Below are 23,562 nucleotides of genomic sequence, written 5' to 3'. Positions count from 1 at the left end.
AAGAAAATCATATAATTGCTTTTATTTTTTAAACATTATTTGTAATGAAGAATCTTCTTAGGAGTAGTAAAATCAAATATAAAATCCCATAGAGCAAAACAGAAATTAAATAACAGGTGGTTTCTATTGTTTGATATCTATGTAATGAAGTCCCATGGCTTGTATCTTCCCTAAATATCATCTTTGTATCTATTCATTTTGAGCAATTCATCAAATGCTCTGAAATAGTATTGTATATAGACTTGTTTACCCTTTAAATTAAACTGCAGGGCAAGCTGAAACACAGGAATTGTAAGAAGAAATACTTAATTTCAACCTTTGGTGCTGGCATCCCATGTAATCCAGGAAAACCAGGTAGTCCACTGTCACCCTGAAACAGCAAACATATTTTAAATCCCTATATCAAAATAGTGGTAATATACTACAACAACATTCATACTCTTGTGATGAACAAATAGTGGAAAGATGTAATATATCACTGTATCAACTTCATAATAATAGTATGATGACTGATAGGAGTTTTTTAATCTTTAAACAAAATTCTTTACATAAAAGAAAAGCCTTAATCACTAAATTTTAGACTAAATTTATGGTAATCTTTTAGTAAGTCTTATGGAGGTTCAATAGCAGTGATTTATGGCCTTATGAAATTTCCTATCAGCTTACTCTGGATGAGTGAAGTATTAAAAAATAAGATATATTAAGTACCTGCCCTAAGAAAAAACTAAATTAAACCAAAATGCACTTATAAAACAACTTTGGCAATTTGACAAATGAGTTCTCATTTCAGGGGAAGAAAGAATCCACTTAGGTAAAAACAGGTTAGCAATTGAAAAGACAAGGCAAAATACCAGTTCTTTTTATTGTTCTCAGAGGTGTCAGGTATCAGGAATTCCAAACTTTTGCTGTTGGTACCGAAGATATTTAACTGACAATTTGTCTGCAAGTTCCCTTGAGCAATAACAACAAAATCCTAAATTACAACTTGTCAGTACTTGACTTGAAACAATAAATACAATCCTAGTTGCTTGGTTCAGTAGACTACTTCACATGAGAAAACAGCTAATTACAAAATCATTTTTGGACAATCAGAATGTTTTCTTTCTGTTAATACCTACTTTTATGTTGAAATATATAATTCAATTTGTTCAATGTATTTCAATCAGATAGACTGAATAGTAAACAATGCTTAGAAAGTTATTTCATAAAATATTTCAAATTCTAAGACAAGGGTTAAACCAGGACAACATGTCTCAGTGCTGTTTATCAAAGCCATTCATGCCTAAGCAGACTTGGAAAGGTCTGACATATATTTGCAGTAGGCAGGAACATGACCACAGGAATGACAGCTTGTGGGTTAATGCTATCACAATATCTCTCAACAAACAAATATTAAAAGCAGACAATGAAATGGAGTTCAAAAATCAGCAAAGGTTATAAAATTAACACTTCATATATACATTGCCTCTTATTGAAAATTGTGGAGTCTTGATTTCTACTCAGAAGTGGTGGTTCAATTATTGGATAAACTAAAACACTTGGAAATGAAAACAATTTTAAATTAGCTACTAGAGAAACTTTACAAGTAATGCGATGAAATAAAGAGATGAAAATTTGGGCATAACTTCCAGGAAAAAAATTCTAATGGCAAAGACCTATTTTACAATGGAAATGTTCTCTAAAACAGTGGTGGAAGCCCTATTTCTTGGCACATTTTAAACAAGGCTAGACTGAGCAATAGGAAATATTCTATCTGTCACAACCCTGCACTGCGAGGCAATTAGAGTTTTTCATCAGCATCATCTTAACTTCTACACACAGCCCAACACTGACCGATTGATTAGATTAACTTCTGAAATCAATTAGATTGAGATGAATACAGCACAGAATACACAGGCAATTTTTCAGCTCTAACCATGAATTTGAGAGCTCTGCTGAACAGTGATGAATTTTATGACCTGCTTATTGGGAACTTTAAAAAGAAATTCTAAGATCTGTTGGGAAAACAAGTGCTTGTTTTACAGAAAGGGCTTTGAAGTTTTAATGAATCAAAACCAAAATAATTGTCACCACAATCAGCTTAGAACTTTTCTAAACATAGGGCACAATGTGAGAGAAGGCCATAGCCAATGGCCAGTTTATTCACTGTGTATACAGAAGATCCAGAGTCAAGTTTATCCTGATTACCAGAAGGCAGTTACATATAAGCTCCTACATCTGTCTATATCTGCAAGCTACTGGCTACACCTCAGCTAGAATTTTCCACAAAACGTTTTGGGTTCAATTAGTCTGTTCTCTAATAAAAAGTGCCATCCAGGAATTCCTACCTAAGTCATTTAGATACTCACTTAAAGAGAAAAAGGGTGAAAAGCGTTAAAAAGAAATCATTCTGACAGATGTCTGTACTGCACTTCCAGGTACAGATACACCTTCTAAGATATATGTTATTCAGTGAAATAAAGTTGTAACTGGCAGTGCTAAAGCCTATATGAACTTTATTAAATAAAGAGGGCCAGATCCAGAATTTAAATTTAGGATTCTTCCTTATTACCCTTTTAGCAAACAATTCTCACAGAATACTCATGAAAATACTATTACCTGTACAACCAAAAACTATAAAAGAGTAAAATCTTTTTATCTATTATCCTTGTTTGGGTTCTTTTACCTTTGCCCCATCTTTTCCTGGTTCTCCCTTGACACCTGGCAAGCCACGAGGTCCCTAGATTGAGAAAGAAATGAACACCAGCTCAAATACTAATACAATCTGATACAGAACGAGACACAGAAATGTGACACAATATGGGCCAGAGACCAATGTGTCACCTGCCTGATTCCAGCATTTCGGTGACTGGACAAAAAAGCAGAACTAAGAGTAATGCCTACCCAGCATGGATGAACGTGGCACAGGAACACTGAAACAATTTTTTGTTCTAACCAAAGACCACCCAGGAAAAGAAAGAATGTCACACAGCCATACCAGCCTGTTCAAAATCACAACCGGTCAACACATGAGCCCTTCTGTAACCCATCAGCCAGCCTCCACATATGCCATTTTGCAGGCTTGCTCTTGGTCCCAGCAGGCTCTCAGATATTTAATTCCACAAATGAGTAAATCCTTGACTATCATTCAGACTGATCTTGCCACAAGTAAAATACAGCACAGGTTTCCAACAACTGTCCTGTTTAGCAAGGACTACTAAATTAATACAACAAAGAAAAAGAATTCTCCTCCATCCATCTGGGCTTTATGTGAAAACTTGTTTTGGACATGTGAATTGTGGGCAATCCATCGCCATGACAAGACTTCAGATCACTGCTAGTGATTCACAGAAAAAATGAAGAAATTACTGTTTGGCTTCTGGATCGGGATAAAAATGTCTAAACTGCAGCTGAGTCCATCTTCTAGAGGCCTGACCTAGAACTGCTTAGATTTGCAGTCTAATTGTCAGCCTACCTACAAACCCCAAAGCCACGTGAATTTCAAAGCAATTCACCCAAGAATGGCCCCTGATTTCATGACACCCCTTGAGCCCTCTTCATTCCCCACACCTCAATTCCCAATGACAAACAAGATATTGAGAGAGACTTGGCAGGATTTGTCTGAAATATTCAAATTATAGGAATGGAAACAAACTTACTTGAATCCCTGGAGTTCCTGGGATACCTGGAGCTCCTGCTGATCCCTGGTATCCCTAAGGAAAAGAACCAAGACTTGACTTTTCTAAAGCAACATACACAAATTTCCAAACACCTATTTAAAACAAAACAAAACAAAACAAAACAAAACAAAACAAAACAAAACAAAACAAAACAAAACAAAACAAAACAAAACAATCCTCTTGGTTACTAGAGAACTTTTGTCACAACCCGATAATTTTAGGCCACAGATTTTAGCAACTGCTATCACAATCATACATTTGGGATTTGTATTTCAGCTTTCAAAAGCGTTCATATCTGCAGCTGAAGCTCTCAGCCTCCAGACTTTAGCTAAAACCAGTTATTTTAGAATTGTTACACAAAAGCATAATAAACATATTGTTTTATTTTCCACTTGAAAAAAAAAGAAATTAATCCACATATGTAGACACATTTTTTCTCTCTCTCCCCTAAGAAAAATAGCAGGAACATGCCAAGACTTTTAAAGTCTTCTATCCAGTTACAGAAATAAGCTTTAACAGACAAGGTATGTTCTAATACATTATGCAGCCAGTTTTATAATATCTCTACATAATAAAAATTCCATTGTTGATACTAAGCACTTAGGTATGAACTTGAAGGTATATAACAGTCTATACAAATAAAAAAAAATAACTTGAATGACTGAGACTACAAAAAGAAATACTAAATAATTCATGAGTTAAAAAGAAAATTTCAGGAATGTTTTGCTAGAAATCAACATTGGCAGAACAAGAGAACCTTTATAGAAACCAAAATATATGTCTATGTTTTGGTAAATTGGATTCAATTAGTACAGCAAAGACAGCCAGTCTTCATGCAAAATTAGCAAGGGCTTTAAAGAATCTTCTAAGAGAGACAAGTTACTAAATAATAATAATTTTACATAGCATATTTAAAAACATGTCCTTGCAGTAGACAAAATAAGCTACCAAGAGGATTTTTTCAAGAAAACATGTAAAGCAAGAAGAGAAGTTATTCTGTAATACTCTGAGGTTATTTAGTTCAGACATTTCAACAGGCAGACAAAACTAAATTTGATAAATCCCACCAAATGGGCTATCCAACTTCAAATACCCAGAATTTGATCTTGATTTGAACTGAGAGAAGTAATAATCCTCTCCATATAGATTTCAAGCTTAAAATCTTGGCAAAAAATTTCCTAGTGTGATTTCCACACTGGTAAAAAGGAGCTAAAAGAACCTTTTCAGTACAAGGGAGGCAACTTGTTTGTCTGATTTCTTCTTTAAAATCAGTCAGAGCTTCCTAGGAATAATAAACTGAGCTAAAATGATTTGCTGGGTTAGACACGAGAGAGTCCTTGCTGTGCCCTCTTCCCAAAAGACATTTGAGCAGCTGCCCGATGAGCCAGCTGGAAATGTTTAATATAGAAGCAAACAAATTCTAGGTCTCTGTCATACATGGATCCTTTATCAAATATTTTATTTCTGGTGCTCAGGGCAGTTCCAGCAAAATCAGCTTTAACTGTAAATGGTATAGTATCCCCAGAGTGCTTATAGGCCTCCTGGTCAGCTGAAACAATTCACCAAATCAAAAAATCCCTCTAAAAGTTCATCCATTTTTTTCTTCTCAAAAAAACCCCAAAATTCTGTGACTTTCCATAGGATATAAACTTTTATTTGTATAGAATTATTTCATAATTCATATCTCTGCAATGCAATTTCCCTTCTCCCTCTAACTGAGCAGGGGAAGAAGTAGAAGAGGACAATTTCCTGGCTGAACTGAAAAAAATCAAAAGATGAATGGAGGAAAGCAGAAGAGTTTTTAGCTTACAAAACTGCATATTTAGCTCAGGGCTAAATATTGTAATGTAATTTCAATACAAATTAAACACACTGTCAACACATTCTTTTAATGGAAAGCTGGAAGAGAGAAGATTCAGAAGGAAATTCACAAAAAATCACAAAAATTTGAATCACTATCTGGCACAAATAATGTTATTTGGGCAAGTTAAAAAACACCTTCTATAAAATAAAAAAACCAACAGATTTCATAAAAAATGAGTATATATTTGTATCAGTACTTCTTTTGCAGTATGGATCATCAATCTATATGCTAATGCCTAGAAATTTTTTGCACTAAAGTCAGCTCAAAACCTCTTTCCCTAATCACAAAGCCCTCAGTAGGAATACCTGTGTGACATACATACATATCTGCAAGAACAGCAGTGCCAGAGCTGCCATTTTATGTAAAAGGGAGCGAAGTGAAAATTTCCTTTTCAATTGATGAGCTCAGGACTGAAGGTTCTCTTTCAAATAGGGTGAACACACTAAATTTGCCACAAAAAATAATTTTTTATCTGAGCTTGGTCTTCTCTCATGAACTTTTCAAAAGACACACAAATAGCTAGAGAAATGTTATAGTTAACTCTGAATATGATGTTCAGTTTATAATCCAGTTGCCTAAATACAGGCAGCTCCTGCCATTTGAGACTCCTAAGACAGCCACTCAGTGCTAGAACAGAGTGGCACAAAATATTTGGGAGGCATTAATTGTCTTGTAGTGTGGGCAAGACAGAATACCTTACAGCATAAAAATCCCATATCTTTTGTGGTATATTAGTGTCCTGGGGTGACTAAATACCCGTTGACTATTATGAGAATTTAGACACCCCGTGTGTCTGTACCCATTTAAATACTAAATGTATGTGTCTTAAAGTGAATCCCACTTACAATATTTCACCAATGATGTCAGCCAGCACTAGTCCACAGCACTTTATCATCTCATTTATTATTTTACATCAGTTCATCTGAAATTAGGATTAGACAAAATTTACCTCTCTGTTCACTGTTGTGAGAACAGTAATGATCATTTTCTAGTGCCTGAAAATCCTTAATAGGAAAGTGATAAACAGAAGGCCATTGAGATTAGTTTTGTTCCAGATTGCTGGGTATTTGAAAAAATCACAGATAAAATGAAAATTTGGAATTTAAAGGAAATGGCAATAATTTGCAAATAATTCTAAGGAAAAAGACTGAACACACTTCCTAGGTCAAAGAACTTACATAATAGCCACAAAAAATTAGCAATACTGTCATCATCCTTACTTGAAAAAGAACATTTGCCTGTCAGGGAAAAATTGAGCAAGAAGGACATATGATGAATATTAATTCCAAAGAACTCTGGGTGCAATAGCAGAGGAAACCTCAGAAGTATATCTTCAATGCATTTGCACACCTAAAGAATAAAAGTTCAGGCAGCATTTGTAGGCATATCCTGTCTGATAAGGATAAAATAAAAATAAATATAGTGGATGTATGGATAAGGCAAAGAGAACTGCACTGCACACTCCTGTAATGAAAAGCTTTTGGACCAATGAACAACATCAACAACAAAGGCATGAACACAGGACAGCTTGGGAAAGCCAAAGGGAGAAGTAAGCAAGGTCAATTTGGCTAGGAAGGAACTAGAGATCAAAAATAATGGTCTAAATATACTCAAGGACTGTAAACAGTAAAAAGAACTATTTAGAGTGATGTAACTAAGCATAATGGAATTCAACTGCAAAAGGAAAATTTAACTTGGTGTTAGGAAAACACCCTGAAAGGTCTGCAGACCTCTTGCGGTAGTTTCTTGCAGAAAATCTTCAAAGCACAACTATCTAAAGCATTACAAGACAAGTCTTAAAACTCTTTTCATAAAATACATTACAACTTAAAGAACAGAAATTGTTGTAACTATGCAGACATGTATCCATGTTTATTATTTCTGCATTTCATTACACTTTCCTCCATTAGCTACTCCAAGGCTCATCTGCCAAGGCCTTCATAATTCAGAGCCCCTAGCAGGATATTTTACCTAAACACTATGTTCTCAAATAGCGAAGAGGAAAGAAGATCCATCAAGACCATTAAATAAAAAGTTGTAAATCTAGCTTTAAAAGTTTCCAAGCTTCAGGCTATTGGGAGATAGGGTGAGGTATCAAGGGAGTCTAACTTCCTGCTCACTCTTTAGATGTTCATCCTTATCATATCCTCTGCCTTTGGCAGCTGCTGCAGGTAGTGATGTTGTCTTTTGTGTGAACTCTCCAGCTGTATCTGCAGCACAAGTCAGCATCAGGCACCGCTCCCATTCCAGGCTTGCAGGTCTCAGGGAAGGCATTACATGACTGTATCACAGCAGAGCAGAAAGATCTCCTCTAACAATAACAAGGCCACAGTATTACTGAGGAATATAAATTTTCCTGGAATTGACAGCAGCCTTTCAAAGCTGAATTATCAACTCTGTCTATGAAAGTTTTCTGAGAAAAGTAGCTGCAGAGTTTATAACAATTTAAATCCCAGGCAAGCCGTCCAGGAGCACAGGGAATTCTATGTATATGTGAAACTATTGCCCATTTTTATAACAAAAGTATTGCTGAAATAGCTCATCATTGCTATTAAAGTAAGTACATCATAAAAGATTTGGCCTTCAGTTGGTCACGAAATATTAAACTCTAGGTAATACAGCTGTAATAATGTTCTATAATATTTTAAAACATATATTGGAATGATCAAAATTTACTTATTATGTGAGGCTTTTGATACTTTATGAACCCATATCTGCTTGTATCAGTAAAGTCAGTCTCACCAGATTTTTTTCGTAAACTGATTTTTTCTCATTTCTTATTTTCTTGTACGTACTGTAAAGACAAGGCAAACTGTTCCAAATTTTCATGAGTGAAACTAGATGGAATACTCGAAAACTGTCCAGATTTGCCAGCTGCATAGTTCATAGTTCAAAACTGACAAATGGGTGGGTTTTTAAAATTTCTGTCAGCAGACTAATAACCTATCACTTCTGTTAACCAGAAGTGGACACTGCATAGATTCTGATCATTTCTTTTTCCCCTTGAGTTTTTCACCAGTACATACGAAGCATCCTTTAGAATAAAAAATGGCGTTGTGACCACACAGTTAGGCTGCTGAGTGCTTCCAGGGCCAGCAAACACTCCAACTGCTTCTTTCTGATTAGTAATGTTCATGAAAGTGAGTTCCCATTTGAGATTCTAATATTGGTTTTATCCTTGCACTTATTTATCAATGCTTTTCTTTGGATTAGACAGTTTAATAATTCCAGGCTCTAAATTATATTTTTATTGAAAAAAATGTATTTTCATTACACATGTTCTCATTTTCAGGATTTTTTACAGTTCCTTTAATTGATCTTTTCTGTATGTATCAGAATACAAACAGAAGTGGCAATTAAAGGGAAAAAACAAAGATACTCTAAACAAAACTAATAAAAATAACATTAAAGAAATGATTGAAAATAAGTCATATTTATGTTCACTTCCCCAAATATTAGAGTTAACCATTTTACTAGAAAACACCAAGTAAACAACAATATATATTCTGGTGAGATTGAAGATATTAATAGGAGTTGTTTTCAATTTTTCTGAATTTAAATTAACATTAATTATTAGAACAATCTAGTCAGGCCACAAACAAAAACTGAATTTTCTTAGATGTTTTACTCTAAAATCAGTTTCATATAGTAATATAAATGCATACCTAAAACCTTTCTCAGAAGAAGAAACATTTTGTTGACCAGTTATGCTGTTCCAAGAAAATTAATAACAGATAGACAAACTGGAAAGACTTTAGAGAAGAACATAGAAATGTGTTTGGGAACAGAAAAGACTGACTTTGCAGGAAAAGCTTTTCATGCAAAAGCCATTTGATTAAACAAGACTGTCTATACAATTACCTGTAAGCCTATGGTGCTGTCTGAATTAAAAGTTTGCTTCTCAGAGTTCCCCAGGACATAAAACTAAAAAGATTCAGATGAGCAAAGTTTCCCCAAACAAAAAAAAAATCAGTGACAGTACAGAAAATGTGCTAGCTGCATTAGCAAATACAAAAGAAAAACAGAAAGAAAAAGACAGAGAGGAATCTGTTTTCCTGCACAGTGGATCTAAAGGGTCTCTCACCATTCACAGCTAAAAGGCTCACAGGAATGCACCCAAGAATCTACTGTTAGGAAAAATAACATACTGGCCAAAGATGCAGATGACCTAATTGGTTTGCAGTTATGTCCTTACAAATAACAAGTTCAAAAACTACAACTGATATTTCAGAAACAGTCGGCAGTTAATAAAGCTATAGGATTTAGCTGCAAGCACTTCAAATCATGTAAGTTCCTCAGCAAAGTGATACAATTTCTCCTGTAGCAGAGCTTTTTGATTCTGAGATACTCTGTTAGTCTCTTACATGTTGAGAGAATGCCCATCTATGCACATTATGACTCACTCGCAGGAAAAAATAAACTGTAACTTCTAGATTACAAAGTTACAGGAGGTCTACAGTGTCAATTTATTTCTCCTTCATTATTAGTGCTGCTACAAATTCCAGTGCTAATGGGAAGATAAACAGCCTTGAAGTGGAAACCTCTTCATTACGAAGAGTATGAAAGAGTTGTAAAAATTTTTTTCTAAAAACAGTAACTGTTTCTAAAACAATACTGTTGTAGCTGACAGGATGCTTCAAAAATGAAGTCTTAATCTATTTATTAAAAGAGAGAAGCAAAACTGACATATCCCTACCAATATCCAGTCCATTCTGCCTTCATTAAAGCTTACATGGTATCTCTTTACTTCTCAAAATATCAGACTTAGCTGGTTAAAGACAGCTCTGCTATGTTTATCAATACTGAAAATCTATTTCCAGAAATCAGCATGGTCAGACTGTGATGGACACCTTCCTCCATGCAAGTCAGTGTTCAGACAATTTGTATACCTGTCTTTTATAGGAGATCAGAACTGCTTTTCATAAGCTTAAGCACTACCAATTATCAATTGCAAATATATTCGATTAAATACACTTCCATGTCTTAGAATACTTTAAAACATGTATTTTCAGGATTGTTTAAAATCAAAATGCATTCTTTTAAAGCACTGATAGTTTCAATTCAGATTGCCTTCTCTAACTCTGGTTCAAAAAAACCTGAATTTAATAGCTATGAAAAGCTATTTAAGAGCAAAAGTACAAAAATATTTTATATCAGAGGGGAAATGAGGATATTTGCTTGTGGGACTGATGACAAATTGAGGTATGCACTGCTCACCTGGACCATCAGGGTTACAATGCTCAGGTTTTAATATAACAAGTCACATATTTTAAAACAGGGAAATTTTCAATTTTTAGAAACGATTACATTTTTTGTTTTCAGCATCTATTTTCTTCCTGTTTAACTCTGCTTACAAATGGAATCACCACAGTTAAATGAACCAGTTTGGAACTAAAAAATAGCTGTATTTTTAAAATTTTTCATGTATATCTACATATTTTGATGGACTACTTGAGGTAGCCTACAGAGAAATTATATGAACCAAGAACCAAGCCCTAAAAAACAAAAGATCGGATTTTAGGCGACCTGAAGTGCATTCTAGTGAACAAATTCATAAGGAGTAAAGCCTGAAGTTGGTAACACAACTGTTGCAAAGTAATGCAAACACCAACAGGAGCCCTTATTGCATGTTCTCTGCTTTACAACAGTATCCAACTCTAATATTTACAGTATTTTACCTTGAAACCAAAATAATATTATTGACATATTCATACAATAGTTACATGCAGATAGTGCTTAAATGACACTCACAATTTGAAAGAATGGAGACAAAATCATCTAAACTTTAACAATCTGGTATCAGTGTTCCATCTTTTTCTCCTGTTAGTTTTACATTTACAATATATGACTAAGTTTTTAGTACTCACAGGCTTACCATCTGGACCAGGCAGACCAGGATAACCATGATTCCCAGGCTGCCCAGGGTCACCCTATGGAGAAGCAACACATGAACACACAAAACATATAAGCATTTTAAAATGGTAAGAGTATGTTAAAATTAGCACAAAGCAACCATAATCCTAACATAGCCCACAAAACAGTCTCTACAACTCCAGAGACCTACTATTGAGGAGCAATTCCTACAGTGAAAAATAACTGATTTTAGGGGGGGAAATTCTCCCCAACTTCTAAAAGCTTTCTAGTCTTTTAGCACTTTAAGGAACAGAAATAGAAAGACTTTTTATCAAACAGATGAAACAATCTTTAATAAAACTTCATTAATGAAGTAGTTCTTTTCTGAAGAAAGCTCTCTCTTGCTTTAGCTAAGCCTAATTCCTAAGATAAAAGCACTAAAAAGTCAAGCTCCAGGATTAAAACCTGCAAAATAATTAACTACTCTCCACACACCAACTGCTGTCGAAAAAGATATTTTTGAGTTTTCCCCCCTAGCAATTATTTTAATAATCACTGTTACAATCAGATTAAAGTAAAAGAAAAGTTGCTTGCCAAGGCTTCATGTTTATGGTGATAAAGCAGGAACTTAACATCCTACTCAAGATATCCTCCAAGAGTATTAATTTTCTATGTTTATTTTACTAACAGTTTTGATTTGAACTCAGCAAAATCCAGTAAGACTTGATCTCTAAACCATTTTACTTCTGCAGGGGTGTTAAGCAAGTACTTATTTCTTCAGCCTGAACAATCAACAGACCTGTGGGTAAGTTACAACTGCATAATTGTTATTGTTATTGTTGACATTAGAAGGGAAACAGGAAACTAGCTTTTAATGTGACTATGAAAAACCATTGTTTCACATATAAAACACAGAAGTGTAATGCTGAACTAAGTGGAAGAGAATATAGGATAATGTCTTTTTTGAAAAGCATAACAGTTATCATTTGTTAAATTAGTAATAAGTTACCCAGAATATTGTTGTCCAAATAAAAAAGTCCAGGTTTGTGATTTGAGCAAAAATAAATTTGCTTTCAAATATACCATTTAACTGTGAAAGTTTGTGCTTTTAACTTGAAAAGCTTAAAATATCAGTTACTTGCATTTTGAAATTGCTTTGATTTAATTCATTTTATTGTACTCCATTAATATCACAAACACAAAAATAAAGTTTAAATTCATATGGTACTAGAGTCCAGTATTCAAATGTTAATAAAGACTATAATTGAGATAACCTATTCAACCCTAAATTGGCTTCTTTTCACTTTTCTGCAGCCTTTTGTGTAACCACCATCTTATTTGTTACCTGTGTTATTTAATTATCCCCAAAAAAATATTACAGTGCACTGTAGTTGAAAAACTGCACATAAGTCAATAGGTATTGGTCATCCGAGTTCTGAAATTTCATATTCCTTCATACTTTACAGGTAGTGGTTTTCAATTCTTTTAAATTTATAAATACTTCATTCTCTCTCCCTCTTTTTTTCCCTAATATTGTAAAAGGAGAATAAAAAAAGGTAAAAGACCACAGAAATTCTATTACATGAAACAATAATGATGATCTCTGTATTGCAGATTTCAATTCCCTTCAGAAACCTTTTTGACTGTATCAAGAAGCCCTTTGATTTGAGGTAGCTACAGCATACTGTAACCTCTTTTATGATAACAGCAGAGAAGGTTTTTATTCACTTGCTTAATGGCAGATAAGTGATTTGGGGTTTTCTTGTCTGCACTTATAAATAATTATGTAAATGCTGCTTAGCACAGTTATAGCGAAAGGTACTAAACCAAATACTGGTGATTTGAGTTTGCCATGTAAGACTTCTGCAACTCAAGTCTAGTTCTCATTTTAATTCTTCATCAACACAGATAGGAGGTCATCAGCACAGCTGGTGTGCAACTCTCTCAGTAAGCATCTAGTTCATTCTTTTACAAAGAAGGAAGAAACCGCCCTCTCCATAAAAAAATTGTTACAAAATAATTTCATCCTCAAACAGTTAACAGTGCAACATTGTTTGCTGAAGAGTAGCAGGCAAACACACGTCATATACTCTCAACGAGACAGAACAGAGACTTACTTTGGGGCCTGGAGGTCCTTGCTTTCCTGGTGGGCATATGCAGGGGGCAGGTGTTGAGCCTACATCACTGGGACCATTCATGCACTACCAAGAGTGAAAACAGCCATCAGCACATTTGCTAAAGGCAGCCAACAAACCTACTGGAGCACTATGTGAAGATGACTTTCCTTAAGCTGTCTTTCACTTAGGTCTTGGCATTCACTTCCTCGCTCAGCTGGAACTTCTGCTTATCTGAATATTGCCCTCCAACTACTTTTCATGCACAAAGTCATTTTATCCAGAATAAAAATAATAAGTACTAACATTAGGCTGATACCTGTAACTTTGTTTTTTCACAAATATTTTGTCATACTGTTTGATAATTTTAAATCTTGCAACAAGAAAGATGCTTCTCCCAGCTAATCTATATTCATACTTTCAAGTGTGATCAATTCTCAAATATAACAATTTAATTTAAAAATGCGTAAAATTATGTAATACATAATATGTATAGCATAATGATCCCAATCACTGGCAGGCTACTGTATAGTGAGCCTGAAAAAAAAAATAAACCCCAAGACTCTGACCTCCTAGGCATGTGTTCTAACTATGAAGCTACTTGAGGGGAGGCAGGACACAGCTGCTACCACTGACTCCTAGAGGCCACTAGTCCTGGTCCCAAGAGTGTCCATCCTACAAAGACCATTAGGTGACCTCCTTCAAACCATGCTTCCTGCAGCACTGAACACGACACCTTGGCAGGTAACATAACTCTCAAGAATTTCTTTCTTTTTTGTGATATTTATCTCTCACCATTAAGCCCCATATGAAACCTCAGTGCTTTACTCATGCAGGCAAGGGGAGAGCTACTAAATCAAATCTGTTATAGGTACATGTGAACTAAATCTTTATCTTGAAGTTAGATTCAGTAAATTCTTTTTCATCCATCAACCCTAACCCAACAAGTTCCTAGACCCATGGAAAGGCAAAAATCTAAGAATCCATGTTGAAAAACAAAGATTTTATATTTATTATCTAAAACTTTCCATATATTTTACTCATATTTTCTAGAATAAGGACACCTTTTAAGATGTTTCTTGAATGGAATTCTTTCTCGGGGTCAAATGATTGATCAAAACACAAAGCCATGTTTCTTTTGCAATGGTACAAGCTGGGAATTACACATAAGGTTAGGGAAGTTGTCATGTTAAGTCTTCAGATAAGCTCCTGTTCAGGGAGTTCCCATTAACACAATGCAGGAAACAGCTGCCTGACTGTGCATATCCCCTACCCTCCTTCAAATAGCAGCAGTTGAATTGAATTAGGGGAAAACATCAGACCATTTATTCTCATAAACATGTATCTTCAGAAAAAAAATATTTTTAATTTGTCTACTGACTAGAATCCAAGCAAGGGAAGTCCAGCACTCTCAAGCTTAGCAAATCTCTGTCCCCTTTTGAAAACAAAGTGTATATTACCTAGTATATTAAGAAGCTTATAAAAAGTCAAATACTACCTTAAACTGAGTTTGAGTAGTTTAGGATCGAGCCTACCTCTCCATTCTGAAACGAGAAGAAACAGAGTTTAAGAGTACAGCAATATTTCTAAAAAGAAAATCCATCCATTTGAAACACTATCAAAACCAGTCATAACTTCTGAGCTGTAACTGTCAAGAAATTATAATCCAAATTTTCAGATTTTCTGGGACTTATATGCAGCTGCGATCAATGCATATGAAATTAATTTAGTTAACTGTGTTTAGGGGTCTGTCAATGGGAGTTATCTGCAGCAAATTTTAAAAGATAATGACAGAATTAATACTAAATCATGTTTAGATTTGGGTCAAACCTTTTACCAGAAATAACTTCTCATCAAAAATATCTTCTGCTTGTTCATTCATGTCAGAAAATGTACCAAAATATTTATGAAATCTCTGCTCTCTGCCTGAATCCAGCATCTGGGAAAACACAGAGCAGCACAGAGGCAAGGCTGGCTTTTTCTCCCTTTCCTGTGACAACATTAGACTCTGCTATCAATTGATTTTTGTTCCAGTATCTGCAACACCACGGAACAATCCAACCCCAAATATTTCAGAGGAGTAACCATGAAATTGTCTGTCTTAATAGTTTAGTAGCCTCTCAGCCACACTGTCCACAGGAGTATTCCAATGCACACAGTCACTGCAGATTTCATACACACTCTGTGGACACAGACAGCCTCCTCTGTATTCAATTTTCAGCTTAAGTAAACCCTAGAGAAAGTTTTCATTTTCCACGGATCATAGAAAGAGCCTAAAATTACTATGCAGCTAGGTATCTCTAGGAAAGGGGATTAATTTGGGCTGTAATTAGTACATAAAGCCTCTGCTTCTTTCAGGAACTCTGACACAACCACACTGTGACAGAATACAACCACAAACCACATACTCCTCCTTGAAGATCATCCAACATTTTTATTTTCTGAAGGAGTCCAGAATTTCATGGGCAAAGTCCAAATTTAATTTTAAAAAACAGACAGTGAAATTAAAATGGCAAAAAGCAATCTTTTGGCTTCAGCTCCTTGATAAATTGCAGAGAACATAAGATATGAAAGACCTTTTAGTGCCTGCTTTCTTTATGCAAAATATTTTTCATTTGATTACTTTTCATATCCTATTTTTAATTTGTAAAGAGCAAAAAGATATGTGGTGCAGTTAAATAGCCATATATTTTATTTTCTTCAAGCTTTAAAGCTAATTTTACAAAGGTGTTCCTGCACCTGTTAGTTCTTGACACACAAAGTCAGAGTTCAGAACAGCTAATAATCCATTCACCTACTTGCTGCTGGATTCAAAGTTGAAAAAGCCGTGATAAGGATGCAGTAGACACACTGGCCCAAAATAAAAAGCAGAAAAACAGACTAGCTGGCATTACATGCCAGTCTGACAAAAAAGAAAGCCTGGATGCTGGAGATTCAATGGTTCTATTGTCAAACCAGCAAAATGATATACTAAATCAAATCACAGCATGAGGAATGTGTGTCTACACAGTAAGACACTGGCAGCTGATAATCTTTAGCTCAGTTTGTTTTAACCATCACACAAACATAGGAGAGTATTTTGAATCTGCATGTTTAAATCAATCTCTTGCTTATGCTTTGAGATGGGAACTGAATTCTTAAACTCCGCTCTGTCAGTTATGACTGGTTTCCAAATCTATTTGCATATATTTTACATTTCAGTGCATAATTAACTGTAAGAGGACCAAGAGAGGGCCAAGGGGTCTCCAAAAACTTGCAAATTGTGTACATGAATCATAAAAGTCTTGATTTTATTTCTGTCTTGTACTTAATGTACTTCTTGAAATCGTGGCAACATTTCAGATAATGGGATATTTATCACGGACCTCAGCACAGATATTTCTCATGGGAGAAGGTGATGTAGAAATACAGGTTTGCTGGTTATGTACCAAAATTTCAAAGATTAAATGACCTGACAAGTAGTAAGGAGTATATCAGAAAGGTTCAAAAGTCATATTTAAAGACTTTTACACTGAAAAAAACTAGAAGTTTTATTATTCTGTACTGTAATGCTTAAACTGGAATTTTAAGAGAGGATTCTGACATTCTTCTATACTCATATATATCAAATTTACACCATTAAATACCTAAACTGAAACAACTTGTAAAAAACTTTGTGAGAAAATAAGGCTGAAAAAAGATAAGGTCCGTGTCACTTGATATTGGTGTCACTCGATATTGCACAGGTAACAAGCATGTGTGTGCACCAGCTGAATCAGTGTAGTATAATTCATTTTAAAACTTGATTAAGTCATTTTTAAACAGTGATTTGTAAAAAAATGGCAAGTAGACGTCAAAGTTCATCTATCATACTCACAAATCCTGGGATCTCACAGACTGTTTCTCGATTATTTTGCTCTGGGTCACAGTAGATTCGCAGTTTTTGTATATCAAACTGTAATTCAAAACACAAAAGACTCGTTAGAGGTGCGTTCACTAGAGTTAAAAATCAATTAATATACAGAAATATTTTTAGGCTACTCGCAATGATTAATAAATGCAACCAATTAAACATACTATAATAGAATTATTTAAATAAAAATAACAGAAATCACCATCCATATTCCCCAGGAATTAATCCAAACATATGCAGCACAAACTACACTGGCTGCCAGTATCATTGAGGAAACAAGTTAATAGCACAGGCAAGCCAAACCTCTTTCTCTACCTTGACAGACCTGAGAAGATGCTTCTACACAGACCTGCTCATATTGGATGTAGGATTAGTAAATCCTGGTGAAGTATCTGAAGACATCCCTAATGCTTAGTGTTTAGTATACAATACAAACCTTTAAAAGCATTGAATAAAAACATTGGTATCAGGTAAATAAAAGCTTTTCCATTCTCCTTTGTTGCTACATTCCAAAACAAAATTAAACGACTGTCTGTTTTTCTACCATAAACTGTCGTGACTGCAAAGCAAGGAGAAAGAAACTTGACCAAAATTTTCCACTTTCACCAGCATCACCCATACACTGATCATATGCAAATGTCAAGCAGAGGAAATTCCCTACTTTGAGACACTGTTTCACAAATTCAGGCAACCACATTGCATCAATTTTGTCCTTGGAATAAGTGAGACCAGTCAAGCATCCATGACACAGGATACATGACTTGTGCTAAGTCCTCCTGACTATTTTTATTCTCTCTTAAGTATTACAATTTTGTATATTAAATTTCAGTCTAAGTTAGAAGAGTAAGCTCAAGAAAACAGAAGCCACCAATGTAATGTTAACCTACAACAGAATTACTGAATTACCGTAATTTTGTCATATGCCTACCTGTACCGTTTCCTCCTTTCCAGAATACTTTCCTATTTGGGTTAGGCCACTGATGTAAATACCTAAAACAGGATGTAATGGCTTTGTTTCAATTTCTTGGCCATCTATATACAAAGTTACAAAGTCTTCTGTTACTAAGAGACGAATTTGATGCCAGCCTTCATCAAACAATGTCTAAGAAAAACGAAGAAAACAGCATTGTTTAAAACAAAATGCCTTCAATTTAAAGAATGATAAAACTGAACTTTAACAATCAAACTGCTGTTAATGGTTGAGATGATCAAGGCTGCAGCTTTTACACACAAATAATTCTAAACTATATAGGCAAATAAAGTATTGCCAAATAATATTGTAATTGCAAATATGACAGTTGGTAATAATTAATCCCTATTTCAGAATTATTTTATAACTCACGTAATTTTTTTTTAAGCCTATGATCTTGAACATGCTCAAACCTGTATTTATTAAAAATATCCAGCCAGAAGCCTATTATCAACAGTGATATAATCTCTCAAACACTTCAGATCATCAATCATGGTGAAAAAAAATTGGTACTTGTGATAAATTGCTAAGAGATAAATAATCATAAAGGTTATTAAAGAAAAATGTGCATTAAGAGTGTATTGACACTTATACTGTGTTTAGAGACACACTGGTCTAAAAAAGCCATGAAATAATTGTTCTCCATTAATAATATGGAGAAGTATGGAGAAACAAAAAAACAAAACAAAACAAACAACAAATAAAAAAAAGAAAAACCAACAAACAAACAAAAAACCCAACAAAACATGAAAGTTGTGTTTTCATGGTGAAGTTCATGGATGCCTGGGATTGCATGAATAAGACTGATTTGTCTGTGCAGCTCCAAGAAATAGATAAATACAAATTGATTATTGACTTGAAACTGAATTCCCTAACAATTTCCAGTAAATCAAGTTTAACCCAGCTTCCCAAAAAACTACAAAATTATTTTGCCTTCTAATGATTATTAAAAGGTAGAGGAAATTTGGAAAGAAGAAGCAAAAATTCTCCATCCAGTAACAGAATAATAAAATACTTCTCCCTAGAAAAAGCTTAGTAGTTAAGACCTACTCCTTGGATAGGAGTCCTTCCTTCACTGAGGACTTATATTTAAAATTCCTTCAGCCTGATCTGGAGTAGAGATCTGAATGCAGGCCTCTGCTTCCCAGAAAGGTTGAACCCACTTGGCCATGAAGTGCTCCAGCAGCAAATCTTTCCCAGTCTTTTTTATCTGCTGAATTAGCCCTCTCTGCTCACTTAAAGAATACTCCCTGTGGCAGGAAGGGCAATCTCTGGGCTGCACATAATCCTGCTACAAATGCAAAATAAGGTCATTCAATCTCCATTCCTCTGTCTCATCTGCAGCAAAGACAATCTTTCTTACCAGAGTGGAATACTTCACTAGAAATTACCAAAGAAAGACTGAAAGACAACCTTCAGATTGTAGTAGAAGGCAATAAGACTGGTTTGCTGAAAGAGGGAATAGTGGAATAAAGTGTACTCAAAGAAGTATTCCAGCATGATAGTGACATACTACTTACCTTCACATGAGGTGCAGCAAATTTAATAATTTGTGTGCCATTTATTAAACTTGTTGTAGTGAATGATAATGTTTTCTCTTCTCCATTAACAGTGACTGCTATCTGTGGTCTCTTATCTAGACTCAGGATTCTCCATAAATCCCACGTCTTTTTTACTTTAAATCTTTGAGTGGAAACAAACACATAGGATGGAGGGAGACCTTCTGGAAATACATTCCTAAATAAGGGGGAAGGGTGGAAAAAACAAGGCAGTAATTGAAATATAAATCTTAAAATAAGTCCCCCTCACTTAAACAAACAAAAATTCTTACTGAATATAGAAGCATATTTATAAAATTCAATACCTTGTTAATTCTGAAAGGTCAACACGTGAGGTTACTTCATAAGCTTTTGCATTAGTGGTTGGTATTTGAATTCTCTTTTTAACCTTTTTCTTCACACCTAATCCTACAAGAATGTCAAATCCTTTTTCATCTCTAGCTGCCACTGGAATTCTTGTTGGACAAACAGATTCTGCAAATAACAAAAGTAATAAATGCAAAGGACAGTCCAAAATATGACGTAAAACTTCCAAGGAAAGTAGCCTCACACCCAACTAATTTTTTAGCTGCCTTTCAAGAAATTAAAAGAGAACTGCGAACTGTCAGTTAAGTACAACATGCAAGAAGTGGTATGCAGGATCCTTAGGGACTTGAAGCAAGAATACTAAGGCGTCATATTTTTATACAAATTACATTCACATACTATTCTGAATTGTCACTAACTGCAGTTAAACGTTATTACAATGTCTGGCTAATAAATACATCGAAGGTAATTTCTAAAACTGCATGGTTCCAAAATTATATAAAATTATAGATTTTAATTTCCAAAATGCACTAACAAATTGAATTCAGCATCCCTCCCAACTATAAAATCAGTTTGAAAATGGACAAAAATTATCTCTGACTTTTATTTTCTTTTTATTTAATTCAAAATGGACTCTGAGCTGTTTTGTCTGTTACACTGCAATCTGCCTGAAGTTATTCTCACTGGAAAAATAATGTAGGATATATTTTCTGTGGAAGCATAAGTTATCTGCATGTTATCTTGGTTAATTATCTTTACACAAAAACAGTGGACCTAAGTTGTCTCAAATAAAAAAAAGAAAAAGAGATGGGACAGTGAAACTTAATACTAAAACAAATATTGGGGTAACAAATCAATGAAAAGAAAGTTTTTTGTTTTATTAAAATTATGCTAAACTGTTTACAATAAATATCATGATTAATTACCCACTGTTTCTTCAGAAAAGCATCAGTCCATAGACAGGGAAGAGGTTAGGAATACATTCCAAAGAAGGGGTGGAGAGTTCTCCTATCTCCATCTGGACCAGCCACGGACTGGAAAACTGTCTCTATGCCAGAGAATTATCAGCTCAAAGGTCTAGACAGGCTTCTTTTCATAATACGAGCAACACTGCATAACTTCCCTCTCTAACCAGCCCCAGGGCAGTTACCCAGTTCTGGTGGGGGAGGCAGGATATATATGCTCTAAGAAAATTCCACTAATTTTCTGCACAACCTGTCTGTTGTGGGAAAGGACAATCCATCCTAAGGGACATGTCACAGCAGCAAGGAGCCACATAAACTCCCCTTAGTTTTCTTTTCCTCTCCACAGCAAAATGACACCTGACTTCTAAATTAAAAACAAAGTATCTTTTTTTCTACAAGAAAGAATTGCAAGAGCTCTGCCCACGTTTTGTGAATTAAGATGTCTAACTCCTGAACACTTCCAAAAAAAAAAAAAAAAAGAAAAAGAGAAAGAAACACCAAAGTCCAACAAAACTTTTCTTCTCATTCTCAAAACACGGATTGATTTAAGTCAACATACTTATGCTATTAAGTAAGAGTAATAGCGGGTTTTTTTCAGGTTCTTCAACTGTGCATTGTTATCATGGAACTATTTTCTAAACTCATTTATTACAATGCTGAATAATGGACATATTGCAGAGACTACAAATAATCACACACATATACACTGACAAGTATAGGGTCTCATCAGTTAGAATATTACAAATTTGGAGTAAAATCAAAAACTAAAGGCAGAAATAGGAATACTTTATGTAAGAGGGCCATTATTATGGATCAGGGCCAAAATAACTGTTCCATACCTATACCAATCAAGCAAATTAGGCATGTGTAAAATTACAAATTAAGGAACTATTTTTACTTTCTAGTGGCACACTGGTGAATTACATGAAAAATTCCCAGTGAGGTAGATCCTTTCTGGGTCTTCTGGATAATCTTCTGGCAGGACTATTTTGATAATTAACTGAGCCATTATACAGAATGCAGAAATCAGTGGCAAAATTAAGAATTGTCTTCTATTGGAAATGGGGTTGCATTTCCTGTCCATAGTACCAGTCACTTCAACTCTCTAGCCTTTTCTGAAATCTTGTTGCCTTTTAGTGTTTTTACATAGTTTTCAGATGCTTCCTAAAGCATGAAATAACTTTATGATGTTAAATCCCAGTATCTGGGAGAAAGCAACTTTTCTCTGTGTCCTCCATACAAACTTCTGAGGTCTGCACTGGCTTTTCTTTCTAAATGCATTCCTGACACAATTTTTTTTTTTTCTATAGCATATTGATAGTACAGGAACATTTGACTTTCAGAATAAATAATAAATACTAAATATTCCTTAAATATTGGGTTCAATTCTGGCTTACAGGTTCAGGAAGTTTTTTTTCCCCGTGATATACTCTAAAACAAATACCAGAGTCCCCAAAAGGCACACTAGAGCCCACCACCTGCAAGCCTGTTCCTAAGAGCAATACTTGCTGCAAGAACCACCAAACCTCAGCCCTCATTATCCAGAAAGCAGATAGGCCCTGTGTTTACTTAAGAATGGATTTTAAAATTCCATAGAGTAAAAGCTAGCTTTTTTTTTTAGACATTTACACAAAGACCATGAAGATGGAATTGCAAAATTTGCTGGCAGTTTCATGTAGTTGATCACAGCCAAACCATTGCTGCTCAGCTCTCATGGAACTTCCTCTCCCTCAGTCAAAATGAATCTTAACAACATGATAACCAGTAAATAAATCAATCAATAAATAAATAAAATAATGCACAACTTTGCCATAAAAATTGCAGTTAATCACTCTTGGAGTTCACCTGCTAAAGACATAGTGGTTAGAAATGAAGCTGCTAAGTGGCTTTGATTGCTCTGCAAGAAAAGCATCTAAATGCTAAAACAATGGAGACAAAGCAAAGGGTCACTTCAAGTCAAAGAGTAAATACACTTTGCAAAAGTAGCCAGCATTCCCAGATTACTGCTGTGAATCCTGCGAAATACCACAGATGAAGTTTAAAGGATACTAGTTAACTTGATGCTGAAAGCTGAAAATCCATCTTGACGAAATATAATGGCACTTTTTCTAAAACTTTAGTCAAAGAAAATACTGAGTTTATTTAGTGTTTATTTAGGGAAATTTCTCCCTTCATGAAGTTCTATTAAAGAATTTGGCTCCACTCAGCTTATTTAATTTTTGGACTAACCACCTTACTACATCAGCCACAAGGAATTACTACGATTTTTTTTTAATGTAGCAAGAAATAAACACTAATATCCTCAACAAAAGTATCATATTTTTTCAATGAAGTTTATATTCAAAGTGATAGCAAACAAAATCTATTTTTCACTCCTACG

The 23,562-nt window shown here is 34.7% G+C and overlaps 1 protein-coding gene across 1 annotated transcript in view; it reads right to left on the bottom strand.

The window, feature by feature from the left end:
* Positions 1-23,562, bottom strand: part of COL21A1 (collagen type XXI alpha 1 chain) — a 67,650-nt gene that overhangs the window by 38,811 nt on the left and 5,277 nt on the right. Inside the window, exons 4-13 of the mRNA XM_088162260.1 lie at positions 20,217-20,385; positions 19,873-20,089; positions 18,311-18,484; positions 17,347-17,424; positions 15,026-15,034; positions 13,494-13,577; positions 11,391-11,453; positions 3,639-3,692; positions 2,666-2,719; positions 317-370 (exon numbers count right to left, since the gene is read on the bottom strand). Of these exons, the coding sequence (XP_088018386.1) occupies positions 317-370; positions 2,666-2,719; positions 3,639-3,692; positions 11,391-11,453; positions 13,494-13,577; positions 15,026-15,034; positions 17,347-17,424; positions 18,311-18,484; positions 19,873-20,089; positions 20,217-20,385 (956 nt within the window). The remainder of the gene's footprint in view (positions 1-316; positions 371-2,665; positions 2,720-3,638; positions 3,693-11,390; positions 11,454-13,493; positions 13,578-15,025; positions 15,035-17,346; positions 17,425-18,310; positions 18,485-19,872; positions 20,090-20,216; positions 20,386-23,562) is intronic.

The sequence above is a fragment of the Sturnus vulgaris genome, chromosome 3 (assembly GCF_052056855.1).
Source record: "Sturnus vulgaris isolate bStuVul1 chromosome 3, bStuVul1.hap1, whole genome shotgun sequence".
Lineage (NCBI taxonomy): Eukaryota > Metazoa > Chordata > Aves > Passeriformes > Sturnidae > Sturnus > Sturnus vulgaris.
Note: the sequence above shows the minus strand (reverse complement) of the source record. Positions and strands in the feature narration are given on the sequence as shown.